We start from the raw sequence: 19833 nt of genomic DNA, 5'->3' as shown, positions 1-19833 counted from the left end.
CTTGATGAAGGCTCTGAAGAGAAGGCCAAACAGAATGGAGAACTGATTATAGCAGACAAGACCAGACTTTGGGATGCTGCCATCACTAGAGCAAAATACAAGAGACACAACATGCCATTTCATGGTAAACCAACCACACTGACAGCCCTGGTTTTATAGAATATTTACCAATTCCAATTTCATGCAGGATGGGATATGCAGCAGGATTGGGGAAAGCAGCTGTTTTTGTTTTTTGGTTTTTTTTTTCCCTTAGTTTATACCGTTTCCTTTCCTATCAAGTGAGAATGTGGGCCTTTCAGCTGGCTAAAACTAGAGTTTTAGGTCTAGAGTTCCCACCCAGGTGGTGGCAGAAGGCACAGGGCAGGAAATTACCGTTTTCTGTCTGCTTGGAGTGCTTCTTCCAGATGCAGGACTCACTGAACCTGAGGTGTCCAATTCATCAGCAGAGGACCATGAGGACAAATCCTAAAATTTAGGAGAAATAGATCTCAGAAAACCAAATGATCAGGTAAAAAAAAAAAAAAAAAAAAAATCAAAGAAACTCAAGAGAACCCCCCCAAAACTGAAATTGAAATACCGGTAAAGTTAATTCCCAAGAAAGTAAAACAGTTAAATTTTGTCAAAAAACTTTTAGATTAGACCACTGCATGTCTTCTCAGATAGCCCTGATGGAGAAGAAAAGCAAACAAGTAGTTAAAACAAAACTGCTTTAGATGAAGCATTTTCTGGCAAAGTTAGAAGAGTGAAAAAATAGTTGCTGTACAGTTGCTCCTAAAGGTGGGTACTACCAAGATTTTAATAATGCAGGCAAAAAACATTAGTAGAAGCAAGGAGCTGAGATCTCATGCTTTATAAACTGGGTTAGTCCAAGACATGGGAAAAAAAAATGGTGGAGGTGGAGACCAATGGTGAATGCTGAAATCTTTAGTTTACAATCAGTGAAAATATGTACACAACTACCTCTCAAATACTCTGAGGTACAAAATAATTATTTGGAATCCAGTTTAAAGCTCAGAAAGCACAATGAGAGATATTTTGATCTATTAAATGATGCATGTTACATCTTTTCTTACAGCAGAGTGAGTGAGCATCGTCTTCCTTTCAAAGGAAAATTGACACATTACCAATTTTTGATCCAGAAACTAGAATAATTATTTCATATACATTGATCAAATCAGTAAGGCCAATATAAACAAATTAAGATGCTCAATTCCTCTTGCTCTACCAAAAAAAAAAACAAACAAAAAATGCCACAAACCGAATAAAAAGGAAAACAAACACATCACAAGGGAGATGTTTGTATTATGAAGTGCAATATTACTTCACAATATTCAAGATTACAAGACTTGGTAAGTACTGCAAACAGACAAACAAGGCACTGATCAGAGAAAGACAAATGAATGTAAAATGTGTGCCTAACAGATGCCAAGGAATAAAAAGATGACTTACCAGTTGACTACCCGAAATGTCGAGAACTTTCTCTAGATCTTTTATGTGCCGTGTAACCTCTTTCAAAAGAAGCTTCAGTCTATTTCCAATGACATGAACCTTTTCTTTGGCTTCAAGGCAGTCCTTGCCTTCAGCATGGACTAGCAATTGGCAGGACATATCTTGCAGTGATGCCACCTTCAACTGAGACTCCTGTAGTTCACGTTTGATTTGCTATTGCCAAAGCAAGCACCAAAAGATTTTTATTGAAATTATTTTTGCAACGGAAAAAAGCTAGAATTCACAAACATAGACTTCTGAAATCAATGAAATGGAAAGGATAAAGAAAGGGGAAGCAATAACAATATCTAATCCTGAGAAAAATGTAACCAGAACTTCGAACTCTTCACTAGAAATTTGAGGAACAGCTCGTAGTTCATTCTGTAATTGTTTAACATTCCTGATGCTCAGCAAATTTCCACCAAAGACAGACTTTCCAGAACACCAAACACAATAAAATGACAAGATGGATGGAAGCCTAGTTGTTTTTAAATTGAGTTTTGATACTTACAGGAGTGATTGGCATTAAATTAGTTAATTTAGTTCCTGACCCTTAGCCTCACCATTGTGTGTCAGCACACGACATACAACACCAGTCCTCAAAAAAAAGGTAAATCTGATTGGCTGTTCTCAGATGTTGTGAGAGGCGAGTGATTATAGCCCTACCATTAGAAGTCGGTTATGATCTTGCAGAGTTTCTGAGTCCAGGCTTGGATTGATAGGCACAATCTCATTCTTCCTTCTGTCAATATTCTCTAGCCAGAGCAGCAACCCATGGCTCATTTCATGGAAATCCTGTAAGCAAGGAGTGATGTAATGTAACAGAAAATTCCAGTCAGATTTAGGATTTCAGTTTATTTTATGATGGGTCCTACTGGCTAAATATCTTATAAGGAAGTGCAGAATAGTAGATTGGAACACTATTCCATGTATGACATGTTGAGAAAACCTTCAGCCTGAAACACATGCTTCAGGTAACAGAAGTAGGCCCTTCCGATATCATTTTACCAAAGCTGTATTTCAGCTCATATGGGCAAGTTTCAGCTTGGATAACAAGCACACCAGATGACGATATAGATTGCATCCTTGGTATGTGGGATGCCGATAATTTCAAAAAAGTGCAATACAGACCTGGCACTGCATTAAGGCATCCTGCAACGAGCAGCGCCACTCTTCAATCATACGGCACACACGTTCCCAGCGCTTGTTCATCTGACACAGGCGCTCTTGAAGAGTCTTGCTCTCTTCGCTGTCAGACTGAGTGAATTCTGAGCTGCACAGATTGATGGATAAGATGATCGCCTTGCGGTTATCAATTGCTTTCTGCAGCTCCTAGATGATAAGACAAAGTGGGATGCGGGGAAGAAAGGGAGGATATGAGACTGCCAGAAGAACCAAATAGAGCAGGCACCAAAGAGAACGCAGTGATTTGCCATCAGTAACTAGATACGTTACCTTACTGTAACACTGCCTTTGCTTTGGACATGGGATTTCTGTGGTAACTTTGATATCACACCACAAATGTCCACTCTTTAACATCTATTAAAATTTTACTGTGAACATAAACTAGGACAAGCCAATTAAACTTTTAAAATCTTAAAAGCCTGAAGTCATAGCTGCATTTTAAAGATCAGAAGAACTGGCTCATGCTTCAAATATTTTAAAGACAGGGATGGCCCAGGAAAGATGTAGGGCAATCCTACTATAGCTCACAATAAAACTTCTGCCCTCACTTCTCAGTTTTGCCGATAAACATAAAAAGCAGCATGTTTTGCAAGTTGAAACTGCTGTCAACAGTATTTTAAAATAAAAGCTTTTACTGAGGGAAAATAAAACACAAAAAGAATATAAACAACTTACTCCAATTTATAGAAGCAGGACATGTATAAAAACTCTGATTTGTTTACACTGGAAGCCACAAAAGAAACCCCACCTCTTTTGGTTTGGAGGGCACTAATGGGCTTTCCAAGAGTGGGTGAGATAAGAACATGATTCTTATGAAATGTCCCCTTTTCCACCTAGTTTACAGCATTTACTTAAAAGCCCCATGTCACAGTGACCTTTGTACTACTTATGGCAGCTATATTTAGATTCCAGTGGAGATCAGCATTAATATGCTTTAGATGGATCACTGCCGGAAACTGTGTTTTACTGTCTGTCCACCTCATTCCTAGCATGGAGCACAGTGCATTTTGACATTGGCTCCACATTTTTGTGCCCAAGGTTATAATATGCAAATAAGTGAATGTGAAGTTGTGGAGCACCACATTTGGAGACCTTGTAGCAGTAAAATACACAGGAGATACTCCAACAGCAGTGTTCAAGCCATGATACATCTCATATCACAGAAGAAGGCAATGTTGCAAAGGACACCAAATTTTTTCTACTCATAAACTTGATGTTGTTCTAGGTGCCATCAGCAGGTAGGCTACAGCTCTTCTGGGCACTCTCTCTCTCTCCTTCCTTCATACAAAGCAATAGGTCCCTGTGATCTACTTCTTTAAAAAAGTAATACAAGTTTGTCTACAGGATTTTTTTTAATTGGCTTTTTCCCCTCTCTTCCCTTCATTAGTTCAGCTGACCTTAACAACTATCTGTGCATTCTGGAATTAGTTACATAATATATATATATTTTTCAAAAATGCACTTGGATTCTGTAACAAATGCTAGTGGTATATTTTTCTGCCCATAACTTCAATTATAATATCACTTTTCCAGTTGCTTTCTTCAGTTATCAGTTCTAGTTGCCTATGTGTGTGATTCTGTGATTTGGCATGGAGCAAGCCAACAGTACCTATGGGCTACCTCTCTAACATGGATTGCACTGAGGTATGCTTATAAGATAACTCAGAGGGGAAAAAAATCTCACTTTCAGTTTCTTAATCCTGAGCTCGATAGTTTGTATGTCCGTGCTGAGATCAAGACGGCGGAGTTTCTCCAGCTCCTCTTCAGTTTCTCCCAGCCAAGCCCAAATGCTATTGAGGTCGGAGTTGAACTGTTGCCATTGCTGAAGGTTCTGTTTCATTCTCAGCTCCTTGCTTAGAGCTTGGGCCTGGATTAATTCCCATCGGTCAATTACACCTGGAAAAATAAACACAAAATTCAACAAAGGAAAAAAATTAATGAGCCTCGGCATTGCATCAGCATTGAATCCTGTGCAGTACAAAGAAAAACCCCATAAAACCCAGAAAGCTCAAACACCATGCAGAAAACTAAGATAGTTTGAAGAATAAAAAATTTGGACAGAAAGAATGAAAAATCTGAATAAGTTACCATTGGTGCATTACAGAAATACTGACTTTAAACTGAGAAAATTGGTAACTATTTCTTCAAGGTATTTATCTGAAGATACTATGACTTAGAGAAGGACAGGCTATATCAATACATCAATAAAAGACAAAAAAAATCTAAGAATAAAATAGACTGTACTGATAGCATAACTGACGAAGGTGAGAATGGAGACATTGTCTTTGCAGAAATTCAGGCTTTCGTAGTGCAAGCCACCTGTTCTGCAGCAAATGCTTAAAACTTATCAGCTGAACACAAAAACAGAGTGCATGTACAGGGATTCGCCCATAGGCTTAGGGTAATATTTCATGACATAAAAGAATTCTTAAATTGCACTTGTATGCCCACTGCCTTTAGAAGGCACATGCAAGGAACACTTTCTGACTTATATACAGTGATCTAACAGACATTAAACAGAACAGAGTCCTTCTCTAGATCTTACCAGCTGTTTGCGTTTCAGTACTGTTCAGGTTAATGAGTCCAGATAACTTTTCTTCTTCCTCCTTTAGTTTATATCCAAGCCTTTTTACTGAGTCTATGCTTCCACTGCACTCACCTAGTAGTTTCATCTGTGTTAAAATAAGAAACAAAAAAGATCACCTCAATGTGCACTGTACAGAATTAAAGCAATTTCCAGAAATTTGCAAAAGTAAGTTCAAGCAGGAAGATAAAGTCTATTCCTTTAACAGTCTGCAGTGATACTGACAGCAAAACTTATTTGGAAGCTTAAAGCATACGTTCAGACTAAACGGAAATAACTTGGTTGTCACTGTAGCAACCACTGGAGCAAGAAGGAATATCTGTACGTGATTTTCTTCTAAACATGATATTAGCACTAGAAGATGTGCTAAAGCAAATAATACAGTAGTTTGAAAATATTATCTTTCAACTAATCTTTCAATTCTATCTGGAATGAAATGTTCAGAATAACTTATAGAAAAACTTTATTTCCAGGAAACCTCTTTGAGAAAGCTTTTTAATTTCAGATTCCCTATATGCAACATCGGTTACACAATAAATGTTTACAATTCATCTGTAAAACAAATACTGTGTATCAGGCTATAAAACCTGCTTTTAAAACCAGAGGAATTTAAACAAGGGTGTTTTCTTTAAATGAATAAATGGATCTTTAAATGGATAAAAACGTGTGTGTGAGAAAGTCCTTTTGGACATCTTCAAAAATGTAATAGGAAAATAAACTCCCTAGAGTCATGTCCCTGTAATCTTATTCTATTGTAAACACACTAACAACATAAACAACAATAGCATGTGATTAAGGGTAGCAACCATGTGAGTAAGTCTGATGAGCAATAATATCTAATTGCTTTGTTGCAACAGCTATATTTCTCTCAATAGCAAATCTAAGCATGGAGTACTGATTTGACTTGTGTTCCAAAATACATCACCATGCCTAAAAAACAGTGATTTTCAGTTTTGTGAGCATGCGATGAGACTCAAGAACACGCACATATCCTTTGTAACTGGAATCCAGCTCTGATCCTGTAGGTGTCTTGCTGCGGATGATGTTTTCTGTTTGCTGTATTTGGAAACGGCTGGTGTCCAAGGCCTTGTCCAGCTGCCGAATATGTGTTTCCAGGGCACCAGGTTCTCCTATACCAGAAACAAAAATAGTGACTGACATTTAAGTGTTCCAGATTTTTTTCAGAACCAGCACTTGTTAGATTAGACAGTAAAGGAAAAGCGTGATTACAGCAGTATGAGAGGGTAAATGTGAAAACAAACTGATAATTAACTACATTAAGAGGGGGTTAGCAATCTTCCAGAGGACAGATGATTGTATCAAAAACTGTGCTACCAAAAGTAGCTTGCAATGCATTCTGAAGGGCACAATTCTTGATAAATTGTATGCTATCCACAGACATTTTGGAGAGGCCATTGCTTCTTTTCAAACACTCTCTAGCAGCCTTGTATCCTGAATTCCTGCCTTATGATCTGTGTTAAAATGTGATTTCTTCTTATTATTTCTCTTTGCATTACTTCTCTGTATTACAGAGACAAAAAGTAGAATTTTGACCTAGAATTTTGATGAAAAGATTATATTTATATCAAGCTTTGACTAAAAAAAAAGGTATTTAGAGTGTTTTCCCGGTTAAGGATTTGACAAAAATAGTAGATATCTGAAAGTTACTGATACTATATTTATCTGAATAGATATCTGAAAGTTACTTCATAGGTGGATTATGCTCTGTTCATCCAAGCAGTTCGGAACTCCTAGTAATGTTTTTGAAGATCTTGAGACAACAACTAGCCCAAAAGTTTACATATAATTAATAATTCAAGTTGTGTCTATGAAAAAAAACGTACATTTGAATAATCAGGTTTTGCTCATTATCTTTTCTGTCTGACTTAATCTTTAGGTATCACTCTTCTCTCAGAGAAGTAGCAAAGTACTCAGTCCTGTTAAGGGACTCAAGAAAATTTTAGCAAATGTGAGTCAGTTTGAGCAAAGCACTGCTCTGCTTAGTCTGGCTAGCCAAGGTGGTAGCCAAGCATCTTAAACGTTTTAAACTTCGCTGTTTCATCCATGCACCTAATACTTTTAAAAATAGTAGTAAAGCAGGATACTTCTATATTTATATGCCAGTGCCACCACATAAGAAATATTTACTTTATAAGTTGAGAAAAGCATGGCAGATGCTAAGGGAAGATAAAGATGTTATGCTTGTGGACTGCAGTATTTGCTTCTGGGCTACGCTTAGTCTTTTTTTGATGCCTACCAGAGATTTTTCTGAGTGTGTTTTCTTTGAGTATTATCACTGTGTGTTTTCCGTGAGGCTGATAGGCCTCAAGAATTTCAGGGATCTCTGCATCTGAAAAGATTAAAGCACAGCGTAAGTTGACAGCTCAGCCATGGCTGTCTCCTCACAAAAGGAGTCCTTTTCCTCAGATGGAATATATAAATCGTTCTAATAGCAATACTCTTTTTGAAGAAGTAAAAAGGATTAAGAGTGAGGCACAGAGAGCCTACTAAAAATGCCTTAAAATCAAAGCAAACATGACTCTTTTCAGAACAAAGCAATGACCTGAAAACGAAAAGACATCCGTGAGATCAGAGAATTATATAGCACTAAGTCTTCCTGCAGAATAAGATGTATTTGGGCACCTTCACTCACAACATCTAGTACACAAAGTAGACACACTTAAAAAGGATTTGTATCTTCCTAAGAGAGCAAGACCTGAGATCCTACCGCAGGTTAAGCTCAGAGTTGCTAAAACACTTGAGTCTTGCTGGGCTAAGGAATGAGTTAAGATTTATTTAAGCACTTCATAATTTGGTCTCGTTTGTGGTCTAGGCTCCCCCAGAATTTCTTCATTTGATTCTTTTATGCTTCTTCCTGTATCCAGTATAGTTCCTTCTAGTCAGAATAATGCATTAGGCATTACTACTACAGATGACATATCTCATCTGGCAGACCACAGCCACAGAGACACAGCCAATTCCCTGTCATATCACATATGCCTCTGTGATATTCCAAGGCTGCAGTCAAGCAGGAATATATCCAGCACTTTTTCTAAGGTCAGAAGGCCAGTGGGATCACTTAGGGAAAGCTATTTAAGATCTTCAGAGGCTATTTAAAATATTTTTTCCATGAACTCCTTGGCAAAGCGGTCACACAAGCAATATTTTACTAAAAGACAATAGGACACAGATTTTGCCACTGTACCTGCTACACCAGCTGCTCCTGCAAGGTAGAAGTCTTTGTCTTGTCCTTCTTCTTCCTCAGAGTGCAGTGCCCGTGAAACAGCGGTTTCCAGGTCTCGACTGAGGTCGTAGTCATGATCCCACTCCAGGGAAATGGAGTCCACGCTCGCAGGGGTATCCCGCCCCGACCGCTCGCTTCTCACCGTCTGGGCGAGGGGCAGCGAGATGTTGGAGGCAAGGCGCGGGGACAGAATGCTGTCCGCAGCCTTGTCATGCCAGTGTATGTCAGAGAGATCTGCTGACTCATCCAGATCCACCTCTCTGTCAGAGAGGTCGTGTTCGTCATCGGTCAGCTAGAAGTAACACAAACAGAACCGATCAACGCAACATGCAGAAACACTGCACGCTCATCCAGGGTCAAGGAAATAAAAGTGCCACTAGATGACAGTGAGAGTGATGGGCTTTCCATTTTGTACCCCGCTTTCGCACTTCTCTCTTCTTATTTTCAGATGCAGTAAAAAATTCAAATACCAAAACAAATAAGAATGTTTGTAATGTCAGGTTATCCTAATTGCTAAGGCACAGTACAGGCTCCAGACTTTATACTGATGCAACTTACAATACAGACAATGAGTTAAAGAAACCTTATGGAAGCAAGACACATAAGTGACCTTTATTGTGGTCATTAAATTCTTTCACATTGTGAATTTTTTTTTTCTCCTTTCCTGCAGTAGGATCTGAGCTACAAAAAAAATTTGCTCTCTGATCTTTGGCTGCATGTTCAACTCTGGAAACAAGTATCTGTCAGTTATGCAAGGGAAGAATCACTCTAGCATTTTTGGTTTTTAAATAAAACAAAACTCAATAATCTGCTAATGAAACTATCTGATAAGAGCAGGGAGATGTTCTTATCACTAGTACTTCACTGTCACCCTTAAGAATAAGTTTATAAAACTCCAATTTGCATAGACTTGCATGATGATGTACTAATATTTTGGATCTGGTGAGTTTGCTCTCTGAACAAGACATAAATAGCATATAACAAAGAGACACAAATGGTCAAGTATATAACAAAACTAAAACTACGGAATTTTTGGAAGGTGTCAGCAGTTGCATATTAGTGCACTCCAACATCTTTCTCTCTCCCAGTTTTCAGTTCTTACATTTGCAAAATGGCAATAAAAACAAATAAACAAAAAATATACTCATGTATGGAAGTTTACACACAGGAAGGCGGATCAGTTTCTTGTGGTAGCGTTCCACACGGCCAAAGACTTCTTGACAGTAACGACGCAGTTCATCGAGATCTTCTTCAATGACAGCTGCATCCATGGGTTCACTTTTCTCAATTAGTTGCTCACCCTGTGCAATTGTCTGGTCAATTTTGCTGTTGTTCAGTGAAATTTCTTGTTGGAAAGCCTGCATTAAAAAAAAAAAGTTATATTAATGAAATCAATATTAAAGGGTATCAAGGATTTGAGTTCTAGTATTTTTCAGCAATAGAGATTGATATAAATATTCTGTAAAGAGCAATAATCTGAAAATAAGCTTAACATTCCTCAAACAGCCTTTCTAGTCAAAAATAGTGATACTTGATGGTTTACCATCTCATTCTTTATTTGTTTTATTTGGAAATAAAACCGTTCTCTAAACAAGACATGCCCATGACCAAATGTCTACAATGGACAGAGATGCTAAAGCCAGCATGCTGGAATTTTGGATAACAGTGTGTTTCACATTTCACCTTTTCTTCTCCAAAATAATGCTTTTTTTTTTTTGGATGCAAAAATAGTTGCTAAATATAGAAATTGTTATGTGGTAGAATAATGGAGGCTTGACAGATTTACTGAGATTTCCCCTGTTAATCAGCGAACAGAGTCCATCTCCCCTGCTTTCTGAAAATTTGTTATAGAACAAAGCTCTCTCACTTTGGTAGAAAATGGCCTTTTGAAACCTGGCATACCCTAAAAGCTCTGAGGGTGAAATCTCAGCCTGCAAGCAAGGCATTGTATCTGGCTGCATTTTTGTGTGATGTTTCTTATATTTTTCCCCTCTCCCACTAGTATTTTTTTTCCTCACTTCTCTCTTCCCTCATTTAATTTCTATGCAATCTTTTTTTTTTTTTTTACCTTAAGTTGCTTTATCTTTGCTTGGACATCGCACTCTGAGAAATGTTCGATGTTGGTCAGCTGCAGGTCCATCTCTGTTAGCCATACCAGGATGCTGTCACGTGCTGTCTCAAATTCCTCACGCTGGCCAATAAAATGCTAGGGGAAAAGATGAGGGGTATGAAGTGATCGGGCAACCCCCCAAAAAACAGAAATAGTTTTTTGTTTCTCTGGAGAATAGCTTTCGTGCCTTCCAAATCTAATCTGAACTCAGTACACCTTCTTTCATCTCCTCCATGCTTTCTAAGGCTGCCTTTTCATTAACATTGTCTGCAGTTTTGTACAAGTTAGGACAGTATTCACTGTCACAGAGGTCACTGGGTATGTCCTTACAGATCTCCTATTTTGACTACTCAGAAAAGTGAACAGATAAGCTCCTTACTGTGTCTAAATGCAGAAAAATCTCTCTAAGAAACGTGCAAACATACTGAAGCTGAAGCTCCTGGACTACTGTTACTCATAAATGATAGTAGTGAAAGCAAAGGTCTTGGAAATGGAAAAATTACTTTTAGCCTGCGCAGGATGGAAGTAACTCTCTTTTGTAGGTTGTCCCATCTCTGGTTTCCTTCATGGACCATCTGCTTGAGGCTGCATTCGGAGTCAGTGCGGTTCTCGCGGGCCAAGCGGCGATACTGCTTATTAATCAGCTCCAGCTGAGTCAGATTTTCATGCACTTGTCTCTGGAAAGCCTAAAGGAGGATCAGTAAAAGACATCATGAGAATTTTACTGAAATCAGGAAAAATAAGAGGCTTCTCCCCATATCATGATTCTACTTCTACATTCAGGCCTGTATTGGCTCATCTTTAGGGGATAACTAGACTCCATGAGGGATGCTGACATCTACTATGGATTATATGAATGAAAGGTTCCCTCCTGATTAGAATGAGGACACAAAAAAAAGTTTACGAAACTAACATAGTTCATTAAGGGACGTACTGCAACAAGAATACTTGTTCTAAGGACTAAAAACACCTTCCAAAAAGAGAGAATGGCCTTTCTCCTCAATCTTATGTTCTTGTATTTGAGAATGGGAACAAAAAAAAATGAACTATGAAACTGATTAAAAAAATAAAGTCAAGATTCCTATGGTTTTGTTGGATTTCCCTACACATGCTGAATCCACTATAGTATGAACATTGAGTAGATTTAAGAAATTGAATTGCTTATTCTGAGATTTACAGAAAACGGTGAAAAATGGTGTTGAAGATGTTCATCTGGCATATTGGTAAGTAAGTTTTGCCCTAATTTTATATGGGAAGAAAATGCCACTAATAACCACACCAACTTACATGTGTGTGTTTGCGCCTCGCACTTTCAGTGCCTCTACTGTTACAAAAGGCTCAGCCATTCAGCTGGAGAGCAGAAACAATACGTGGCTTAGCCCTTCAGTTTAATGCTGTGACTAGCAATCACAAAGCAAGGCAGAGAAAGCATGTTGTAAGGGAGTTCATTTAACTAATCTTTAAAAAAGTACTTGTTTTTATGCTGTCACAAGAACAGAAAAACAATCAAAAAGAAAAAAAAAGACTTTTTAAACAGATCTCTCTATAATATATGAGTAATACAAAGGTGAGCAGTTTTTGGCTTCCATTGTAATTCTCCAATTTTCTTTCTCCCATATTTTTCACAGTGTAAATAAACAAACAATTCCTTTCAAAACTAGTCACTACCCTTGACAAGAAAAGCCAGGGGGTGGCAGACAGTGCACCTCTGTACTGAAAATATCAATAAAACAGCAGTAAATAAAATATCTCTGTAAACATTATACACTATTCATACCGTGCAAGCTAAAAATGAAATAAGCACATTTCTGTGCCAAGATCAGAGACAAAATAAATAGCCTATTTGAAAAAAAAGGAAAAGATCAAAACCTGCATGGCCCTCTCTGTAGAACTGTTTAAATGCAAATTATATTGGGGATGGGGCAACAAAAAAGGAGCAATCGGACTTGCAGCTGGAATGAAATTATCAGCAGAACTGTCTTCAGCTAAAATTGCACAGGGGGAAAAAAAAGAGGAGGAATTCTCACAGTTGATGCACAAACGTGACTTTATATTTATTAGGCACACAAATCTACACGTGTGCATTTTTACAGTTGTTGCTTCACCTGTTAGCAAGTCTTGTCCAGCAAAAGAACAGTTGCACATTTGTTTTCCACTTTTTCAGTTCAACTACACAGGAATTTATTTTTTGCCTTCTTTCCTGTGACCTCTTTTCACTTGTCTGTACCAGCAGAGAGAACAGCAGTTTGACTGTGTACAGTGAAGTCAGTATCTCCATTCTCAATAAGAGAAAGGTTCTAACACAGTCTGTTGTTCTCAGTTATTTTTTTAATCCAACTGAGGATATGGAGGAGGATATGAAATTAGAAAAAAAAAAAGTAGTTAAATCGTTTCAGTTAATATACACAGACGGCCCTAACTTTACAATGAACTTGGTGAATTCCACTGAATTTGAAGATCAGAGCAGTTGTGATTTTCATCTCTGCTTTCTGGTAGTTGTAGAACTACACACTCCTTTCCTGTCACTGGCCTCCCCTCAGAGAGAAGCAGAACCAAACTATATGCAAAGCTGCTTTTGGAAAAGGCTGCTACACTGTTCTGTTTACAGCTAGAGCTGCTGACCCCATGTATGCAGTAAAAATTCCATGAGCCTGCAGGAAAGGGAAGGTCTGTGTAAAAAGCAAGAAAACACATCAGTGGAATAGACTTGGAGTCTGCTGTGAAAAATCAAAGGCAGGCAAGATATTTTTGCTGCTGTTTCCCATACATTTACTCACTACACAAGATACCAGATCCTGATGACTGGATGAAGGGAAAAGGGGAAGAAGCTCTGAGACAGTGTATTCATTGCCAGGAAGCAAACATCTATATTCTATAGCAGTTTTCTACCTCACTCTAATTAAAGAAGTGTGGTAGAATTGAAAAATAAAACCTGGCCAGTATATTCAAAAAATGTCAATGTCAATAATAAAATCTGACTCTGTCTAAAGCATTACAAAACTTTGCAGTTTATGTTTTTGATCAAGTTGTTAGATCCAGAAGGATTAACCAAAAAATCTGCAGTTCTTCACAGCATATACCTTATAGCATCCAACTCTACAGAATTCTCTAAATAACACCCATGATTGCTCTTTTTTAGAATTATTTTTCTCAGTTGTGACTGACCACACAAGGAGTGTGTGTAGGGACTTTACATACACATATTGCATTGTAATTATGTGACTAGCATCACACAGTAGTTGACACAATGGAGTTATGTAACTGTTAAGGCAGTTCAGCATTGACTGAAGTGATAACTTGTCGATTCTCGAACATACACTTTTAAGTCAGGGGGGACACCATGTGGACATATAATATCACTTTCACATGTATGCATTTCAAGGATCTGTGTCTAAAATGGGCATATTGCATATAATATAGACAAAAAGTTAAAGGGATGGTTTCCGACTAAAGTAAGGGGATGAAGTCACAGCAAAAGCAAAAGCACGTGACATTGCATATGAAGAATGTATATGTTCTCAAAGGTGACTTATAAATGTTGTGGACCACCTCCTCAGTGGGCATATTTGAAAGCTTCAGAAAAAGTAACTTTGTTCTACAATGGCACATGAGAATGGATTGACTTATTAGTGTTTTCAGTTTCCACCTTCCATGCTCCTTTGTCCTAAAGACCTGCCAGTGAGAGCAGCTGCAAAATCAACAACTCCAACATTTTAATATTAGTCTCTGTTGAATGACTTATGTATGGAAAGGAAGAACACCAGCTGGCTACTGTAATATGATCAGTAGATATTAAATTTCAAGCAGCGTAAGTCACCTCAAATTTCTTTAGTTCTTCCTTAGCAACCGTGTAAATCACACCAGAGGAACTCGGGAAAGCAGCTGTCCTTTCAGAGATTTTTAGCCAGTCTTCAAATCTAGAGTAGTCATCCAAAAACTTTTGCCATAGACGCCATGTCTCTTCAATTCTGCAAGATAATGGAAAATTATGACTGAAGGCCAGGAAATGCTTGGACTGAAGGCCAGCTGACCTACTGTACTTTAACTTATCTTCTGCAAGAGTGGACCAACACTGCACCAAACAATACCAGGCTCTTAATCTAACTCATAAGATGCTGACAATCTTTTTAAGTGTGCTGCATATCAAATTTTGGAATAAGTATAGAAGGAATATTATAAGCACACAATAGAAGTGTTAAAAATCTGAGTGTATTCTAAATAACTTCAGAAATGCAGTCCAGTACAGATAGATAAACAAATATTTTAGAGATGAGAATTCTCATACTACCTACAGCTATTGAACCTTTTCTTATAGAAAAATAAAAGATGCTGCAGTATGTATTTTAGAGTTCTCACTCATCATTCTGCATTACAGAGTGAAATTAACATTTTATTGCATTCTTCTGTTTTTGCAGTACATCTGTACCTTGTATAAAAGTGTTTATTAATGCAACCTCCTATTAATTTTGTTTTCCATAGCACGATAACTACTATGTCTTATTCAAAGTATTATATTTTCTGTTCATTAGACCCCTTCAGTTCTGCAGTGTGATCACATAATTCCCATTTGTATAGAAGGAAATGTTTGGAGGCATTGTAGACTTACTTAAGTCGCCTTTCCATTGACATTGCACAAATGTTCCTCCATCTTCTATCCAGATTCTGCGTGGCCTGCTGGATAGAGTCACACTCTTTTTCTGTGGCACATGCATCGCAGTCATGGAGAAGCACTTCACACAGATTGAGAACAGATGCCACTCCAGTGCTGTGCTTCTCTATGTCCTTCTGAAGGACCTGCAGTTCAAGAAGTTAATTCTTAAGAAAAACTGCAAAAAAGGAATATATGCAAAAGCATTTTTTCTTCTACTTGCTCAAACCTAAATTTAATGAGGTTACAAACAGGGAAAAAACATCAGATGAATATGTATTAAGAGATTGCATCTACACAAGTGGTGTTGCAATGTTGCCAACAAGGCTAGGAAAACGTTGCAGCATGCACAGCTCCCCCAGGACCTACAAACATCAGAACAACACCTGGTAAAAACTGTCAGAGCCCAACTGTCAAGCTGAGGATCTTTCATTTACATTTAATCAAAATCACCACTGAATGATGGAATTACTCCCACCCCTTTCTCATTACCACAGAGAAAGTAAAGCAGAAGTTAGGAAGAGAAATGTGACAAGGAAATATGTCCTTCTCTACTGCACTCATTTGACAAAGGTACCCTTCCTGTGCCTACTCTTCCTCACATAAGCTAGCTGCACAGTGGCATGTTCAGCATGAGGTCAGCAGCAGGACCTGTCCAGCAGCGCATCTTCAACAGGAAATTGTTCTTCCTATAGTTTACAGTTTTACAATGTAACCACTGGAAATAAAAAGGGAGACTCAAAACAGTTGAAAATCCACATTATCTTAGCACTTATCACATGTGCTCAGTATTATTTCTCAAATATCTTGTTTGATATGGCTTATTCTGCACTGATGCCAATATCTCATCTTGAAATAATATTTCGGCTTCTGTTTTAACTACAGATTCAAAGACAGACAAACCACAAAGCTAACTGGTTGTTTTTGTTGGAAAAGTGCAAGGAAAAGAAAACCTGTTTGACTTCTGATTACATTTCAGGATATCATTAGTATATGAAATGGACAAATTAGGATGGACACACGCATTGCTAAGGCAACATAATCCCAGCAGTGACAAAGAAGAATTAATGTCGCCATACAAAACTACATCTAGAATACTGTATTAACTTCTAGTTCAGGTAAAGAGAACAGCTATTAGGATTATCAGAAATATGGAAGTTTATTTAGGGGGGCGAGAACTTGGATAACTTAAAGCTGAATAGAGATAAACTTTATAATTTTATTAGTGAAATAAAGAATGGCATACAAGAGAAACTGCCAAAAATAGAACAGGTCTGAACTGGCCATATGTCTACAGAGATTTATACTCTAGAGAAACTTTTTTAACAATTTTCAATATGAAGTTCATGCCCTCCAGCAGGAAATGAGATCTATGTATCTAAATGCACACTCTTAAAAACCCAGTAGTTTTGAAATGGACCTAGCCCAATTTAAATCAAGCATCTAATTGTTCATAATAACATCAAATGGAGTCAATTACTGAAGCGATCCACTTCCTCCTCTCATCTGTGAGACAGAAGGGATATTTTGCTGTGACCACTGAGTGAAAACTGCAGTATTTTCTTCTGCGCTGGCTGGAGAAGACTTTTGCTTGCCTGCAAATTACTGTCTTTCATCATGATGTTCAAGTGCTTATTCTTCGTTCTCCCCATCCTCAGATATTATATAAGTGTGAGTACTATAAATAGATGCAATATTCTAGGAAAGACACTCCAAACAGCTATGAAACCTGAGGTTAAGCCAGTTCAGGTAACACAATCTCCTCTGTACTATTTTGGAGTAGAGTGGTAATAAGAACTGCAAAGTTGGTCCTGAGGATACCTTAGGACTAAACTCTTCTGTCACCCACAGAATCTTCCTGTGAGTGATGTCTACAATGCTTTTCTTTCTTTCTTTTTTTGTTTTTTCCTCCATAGCCTTGTATTTCTTTCCCGACTTCTTTAACATTCCATGTTTATTAGAGAACAATTAGCCTTTTGGTTAGTTCATACAAGGAACACTGCTTTTATGCACTGCTGTCTTTCACATACAGCATCCACATTCCAGATTTTTGATCATCCCCAAAGCAGATGCTATTTTTTTTTACATTTGAAGTCATAGTAGATGTGGAAAGTAAATTAAAAAAAAATCCTTGAAATGCAGCTTGCGAAGCCATGAAAATGCTGCAGTGAGGTTACAGCAATTTCCCCAAGAGATCCAACTTCACTACAGAGAACAGCAACTACAGAGCTGATTCTTGGCTGATTCTTGCCAGAAAGAGATGATGTTTGAAGTTACAGAAATAGGATTTGGCTCTCCACTTTCACAATACGACATTTTTTATATAATTTTGCATCTAAAGAACCAATAGCAGTATGAGCAGAGAAGGTAACATGGCCTCAGTGGAAGACCAAACATGGAAAAGAATATAAGAACATTAACAAGGAAGAAAAAAAAGTGGATGAAATATTTGAGAAAGCAGTCAATATACTGGTGTTTTGACTGCATTCATTGCAGTGAATAGCTATACAGTCTGCTAGTCTTAAAAATGCGTGTTTCCATACATTAACTGTTTTCTTGTGTGTTTTACTATAACCATTGTCTGTAACATTATCAAAATCAATCCAAACATGGTATCCTCCCAGGATAAAGTTCATCCCGACTTTCTGCCTTTGGAGCTCCAGTGAAACTACTTATACTGCCAGAGAGTACTGGCCAGAGTACTGCTAGAGTATTCTGTCACTGGACAGGAACCACAATGAGGAAAGAGCAGAAAACAGAGACACTAGTTTCTCCACGCCCAGAAGGAGAGAGCTTCCTTCTCATAAGGAAGTTTTGTATAAAATGTGGAGTGCCTGCGTAAGGATGCTACTAAAAAATTTCAAGTACCTAGTTCACTCCCAGGAACATTTAGCTCTACACAGCACTTTAACACCTCAAAAACACATTAGAGATGGTTCTTGTGTGTTATAAATTATTAACCCTGTGTAAACTGCATATAACAGCTTATAACTCTATAAACTATAAAATTTATTACTTTTCTGCATTGCAATGGTAAATCAGTAAGGAATTCCGAAGTATCACTGAAGAAGTTATTGGGTTCTTGGATAAACCAAGCTGCCAGGCTCAGCTTCAAAGATCAAAATGCCAGTTTGTGTATTTTATAAATTAATTAACAATCCCCAAAGGATCCTGGCACTCCTCTTTCTACAAATTTCTTCCTAATCTGGAGGGTGATGTGCTCTGGAGGAAGAGTACTCAGGGGAAGAACATCTAACTCAACACCAGTGAGGCTGACACTAACACCAGAAAGACATTCTTGCCAAGGAATAACCAACAAGGCTGCAACATGGGATATAATACAGCAACAGTCCTCCCAGTTCTGTGCTTCTGAATAAAACTACATTCAGCAGCTGATGTACGGAGAGCCCACATATTTCCTTCTACTGAAAGGAACTAATACTTTTCCATAATCAGTAAGACATGCACATAATGTAGCAGTGAAGTGGAAGAGGAAAAAAAGTATAGTAAATTTTCTTAGCTGTATTATTTATAGTAATGCCAAAAAACTGCTTGACATAACATTTATCTGCCCCTTCCAGGGTTGATTGCTTTGTTCTAGCACTGCATAAAGGCTTTGCGCACTGTGAAACAACTGATTTTAACTTTAAATGTATAGTTCATGCATCTTTGCGTGCAAAGTGATTCTCAAACATGTTTACAAGCTGCAAAACAAAACAGAGTTAGAAAGGTTGCTAAAAATAGTCTTTTTCAAGCATGTGCAAAATTTGCAAGATGTAATAGGTGTCAGTTTTGCCTCTGGGAACAGACAAGGCAATTCAAACAAACAAAAAACAATCCTCAAAGGAATAAAACAATTGCAATAGCTCGTTCAGGTTCATCTCTTGGTGCCTTACCTTACACAGGAATGTCAAGCAGCTCCTGGTAGATTCGAAGTCAAAGCCAGCAGAAGGCTCTATAAGTGACACAGTAAGTATCACTTGCCTTGAAATTTAAAGACCTCTTCTTTGCCTCATGCCCTCTAAGCACTGAGGTGAATACGGACAGCCCTAGGACACTCTTTGGTTCTTTCCACACTATCATGCACCTGATAAGTGTGGTGGCCATGTCAAGATTTTTACTCTTCTATCTCATTTTATCTTTTACCTGCTGTTCATTTAGCTTCCTTTGTATCTCCTCAGAGTTGCAAGTTTCATAGACGATAGGTTTGGACAGCTCTGACTCAATGTGGGATAGCCAAGATTTCAGGCTATTCATATTCTTTTCCATCTGTTGCACTGCAACCAGGGTCTCCTTCAACTTCTTCACCCTGTAAAAAAAAGAAATAGGAGCATAAGTAACCATGAAGGATAATTTCTCAAGTGTTTCAGGAGGATTCACACTAGAGACAGAACTTAGACTGCAGGCTGCAGTCAGAAGTCTTCCTTTAATAAATAATGCTGCATTCATAGGTTCTGGTTAAGAAATATTATGAGCACGCTTATACTCAAAGTTTTCAAAACTTCTGCACTTTTATCACTTGAATTAGATGTTTATTAGGGAAAAACTAAAAGTGAATTCACACACAAAAATAC

The 19833-nt window shown here is 37.9% G+C and overlaps 1 protein-coding gene across 2 annotated transcripts in view; it reads right to left on the bottom strand.

Annotated features, from left to right (window-relative positions):
* Positions 1–19833, bottom strand: part of SYNE1 (spectrin repeat containing nuclear envelope protein 1) — a 230181-nt gene that overhangs the window by 8958 nt on the left and 201390 nt on the right. For both annotated transcript variants that reach the window (XM_088537041.1, XM_088537040.1), the window contains 14 exons: positions 19406–19568; positions 15218–15405; positions 14429–14579; positions 11115–11297; positions 10570–10707; positions 9668–9859; positions 8463–8793; positions 6245–6387; positions 5219–5345; positions 4358–4569; positions 2620–2820; positions 2155–2283; positions 1450–1662; positions 373–465 (listed from right to left, as the gene is read on the bottom strand). In XM_088537041.1, the coding sequence (XP_088393167.1) occupies positions 373–465; positions 1450–1662; positions 2155–2283; positions 2620–2820; positions 4358–4569; positions 5219–5345; positions 6245–6387; positions 8463–8793; positions 9668–9859; positions 10570–10707; positions 11115–11297; positions 14429–14579; positions 15218–15405; positions 19406–19568 (2464 nt within the window). The remainder of the gene's footprint in view (positions 1–372; positions 466–1449; positions 1663–2154; positions 2284–2619; positions 2821–4357; positions 4570–5218; positions 5346–6244; positions 6388–8462; positions 8794–9667; positions 9860–10569; positions 10708–11114; positions 11298–14428; positions 14580–15217; positions 15406–19405; positions 19569–19833) is intronic.

The sequence above is a fragment of the Tinamus guttatus genome, unplaced genomic scaffold (assembly GCF_059628265.1).
Source record: "Tinamus guttatus ecotype Peru unplaced genomic scaffold, ASM5962826v1 Tinamus_guttatus_pri_ptg000716l, whole genome shotgun sequence".
Lineage (NCBI taxonomy): Eukaryota > Metazoa > Chordata > Aves > Tinamiformes > Tinamidae > Tinamus > Tinamus guttatus.
This window is presented reverse-complemented; position numbering and strand designations above follow the sequence as displayed.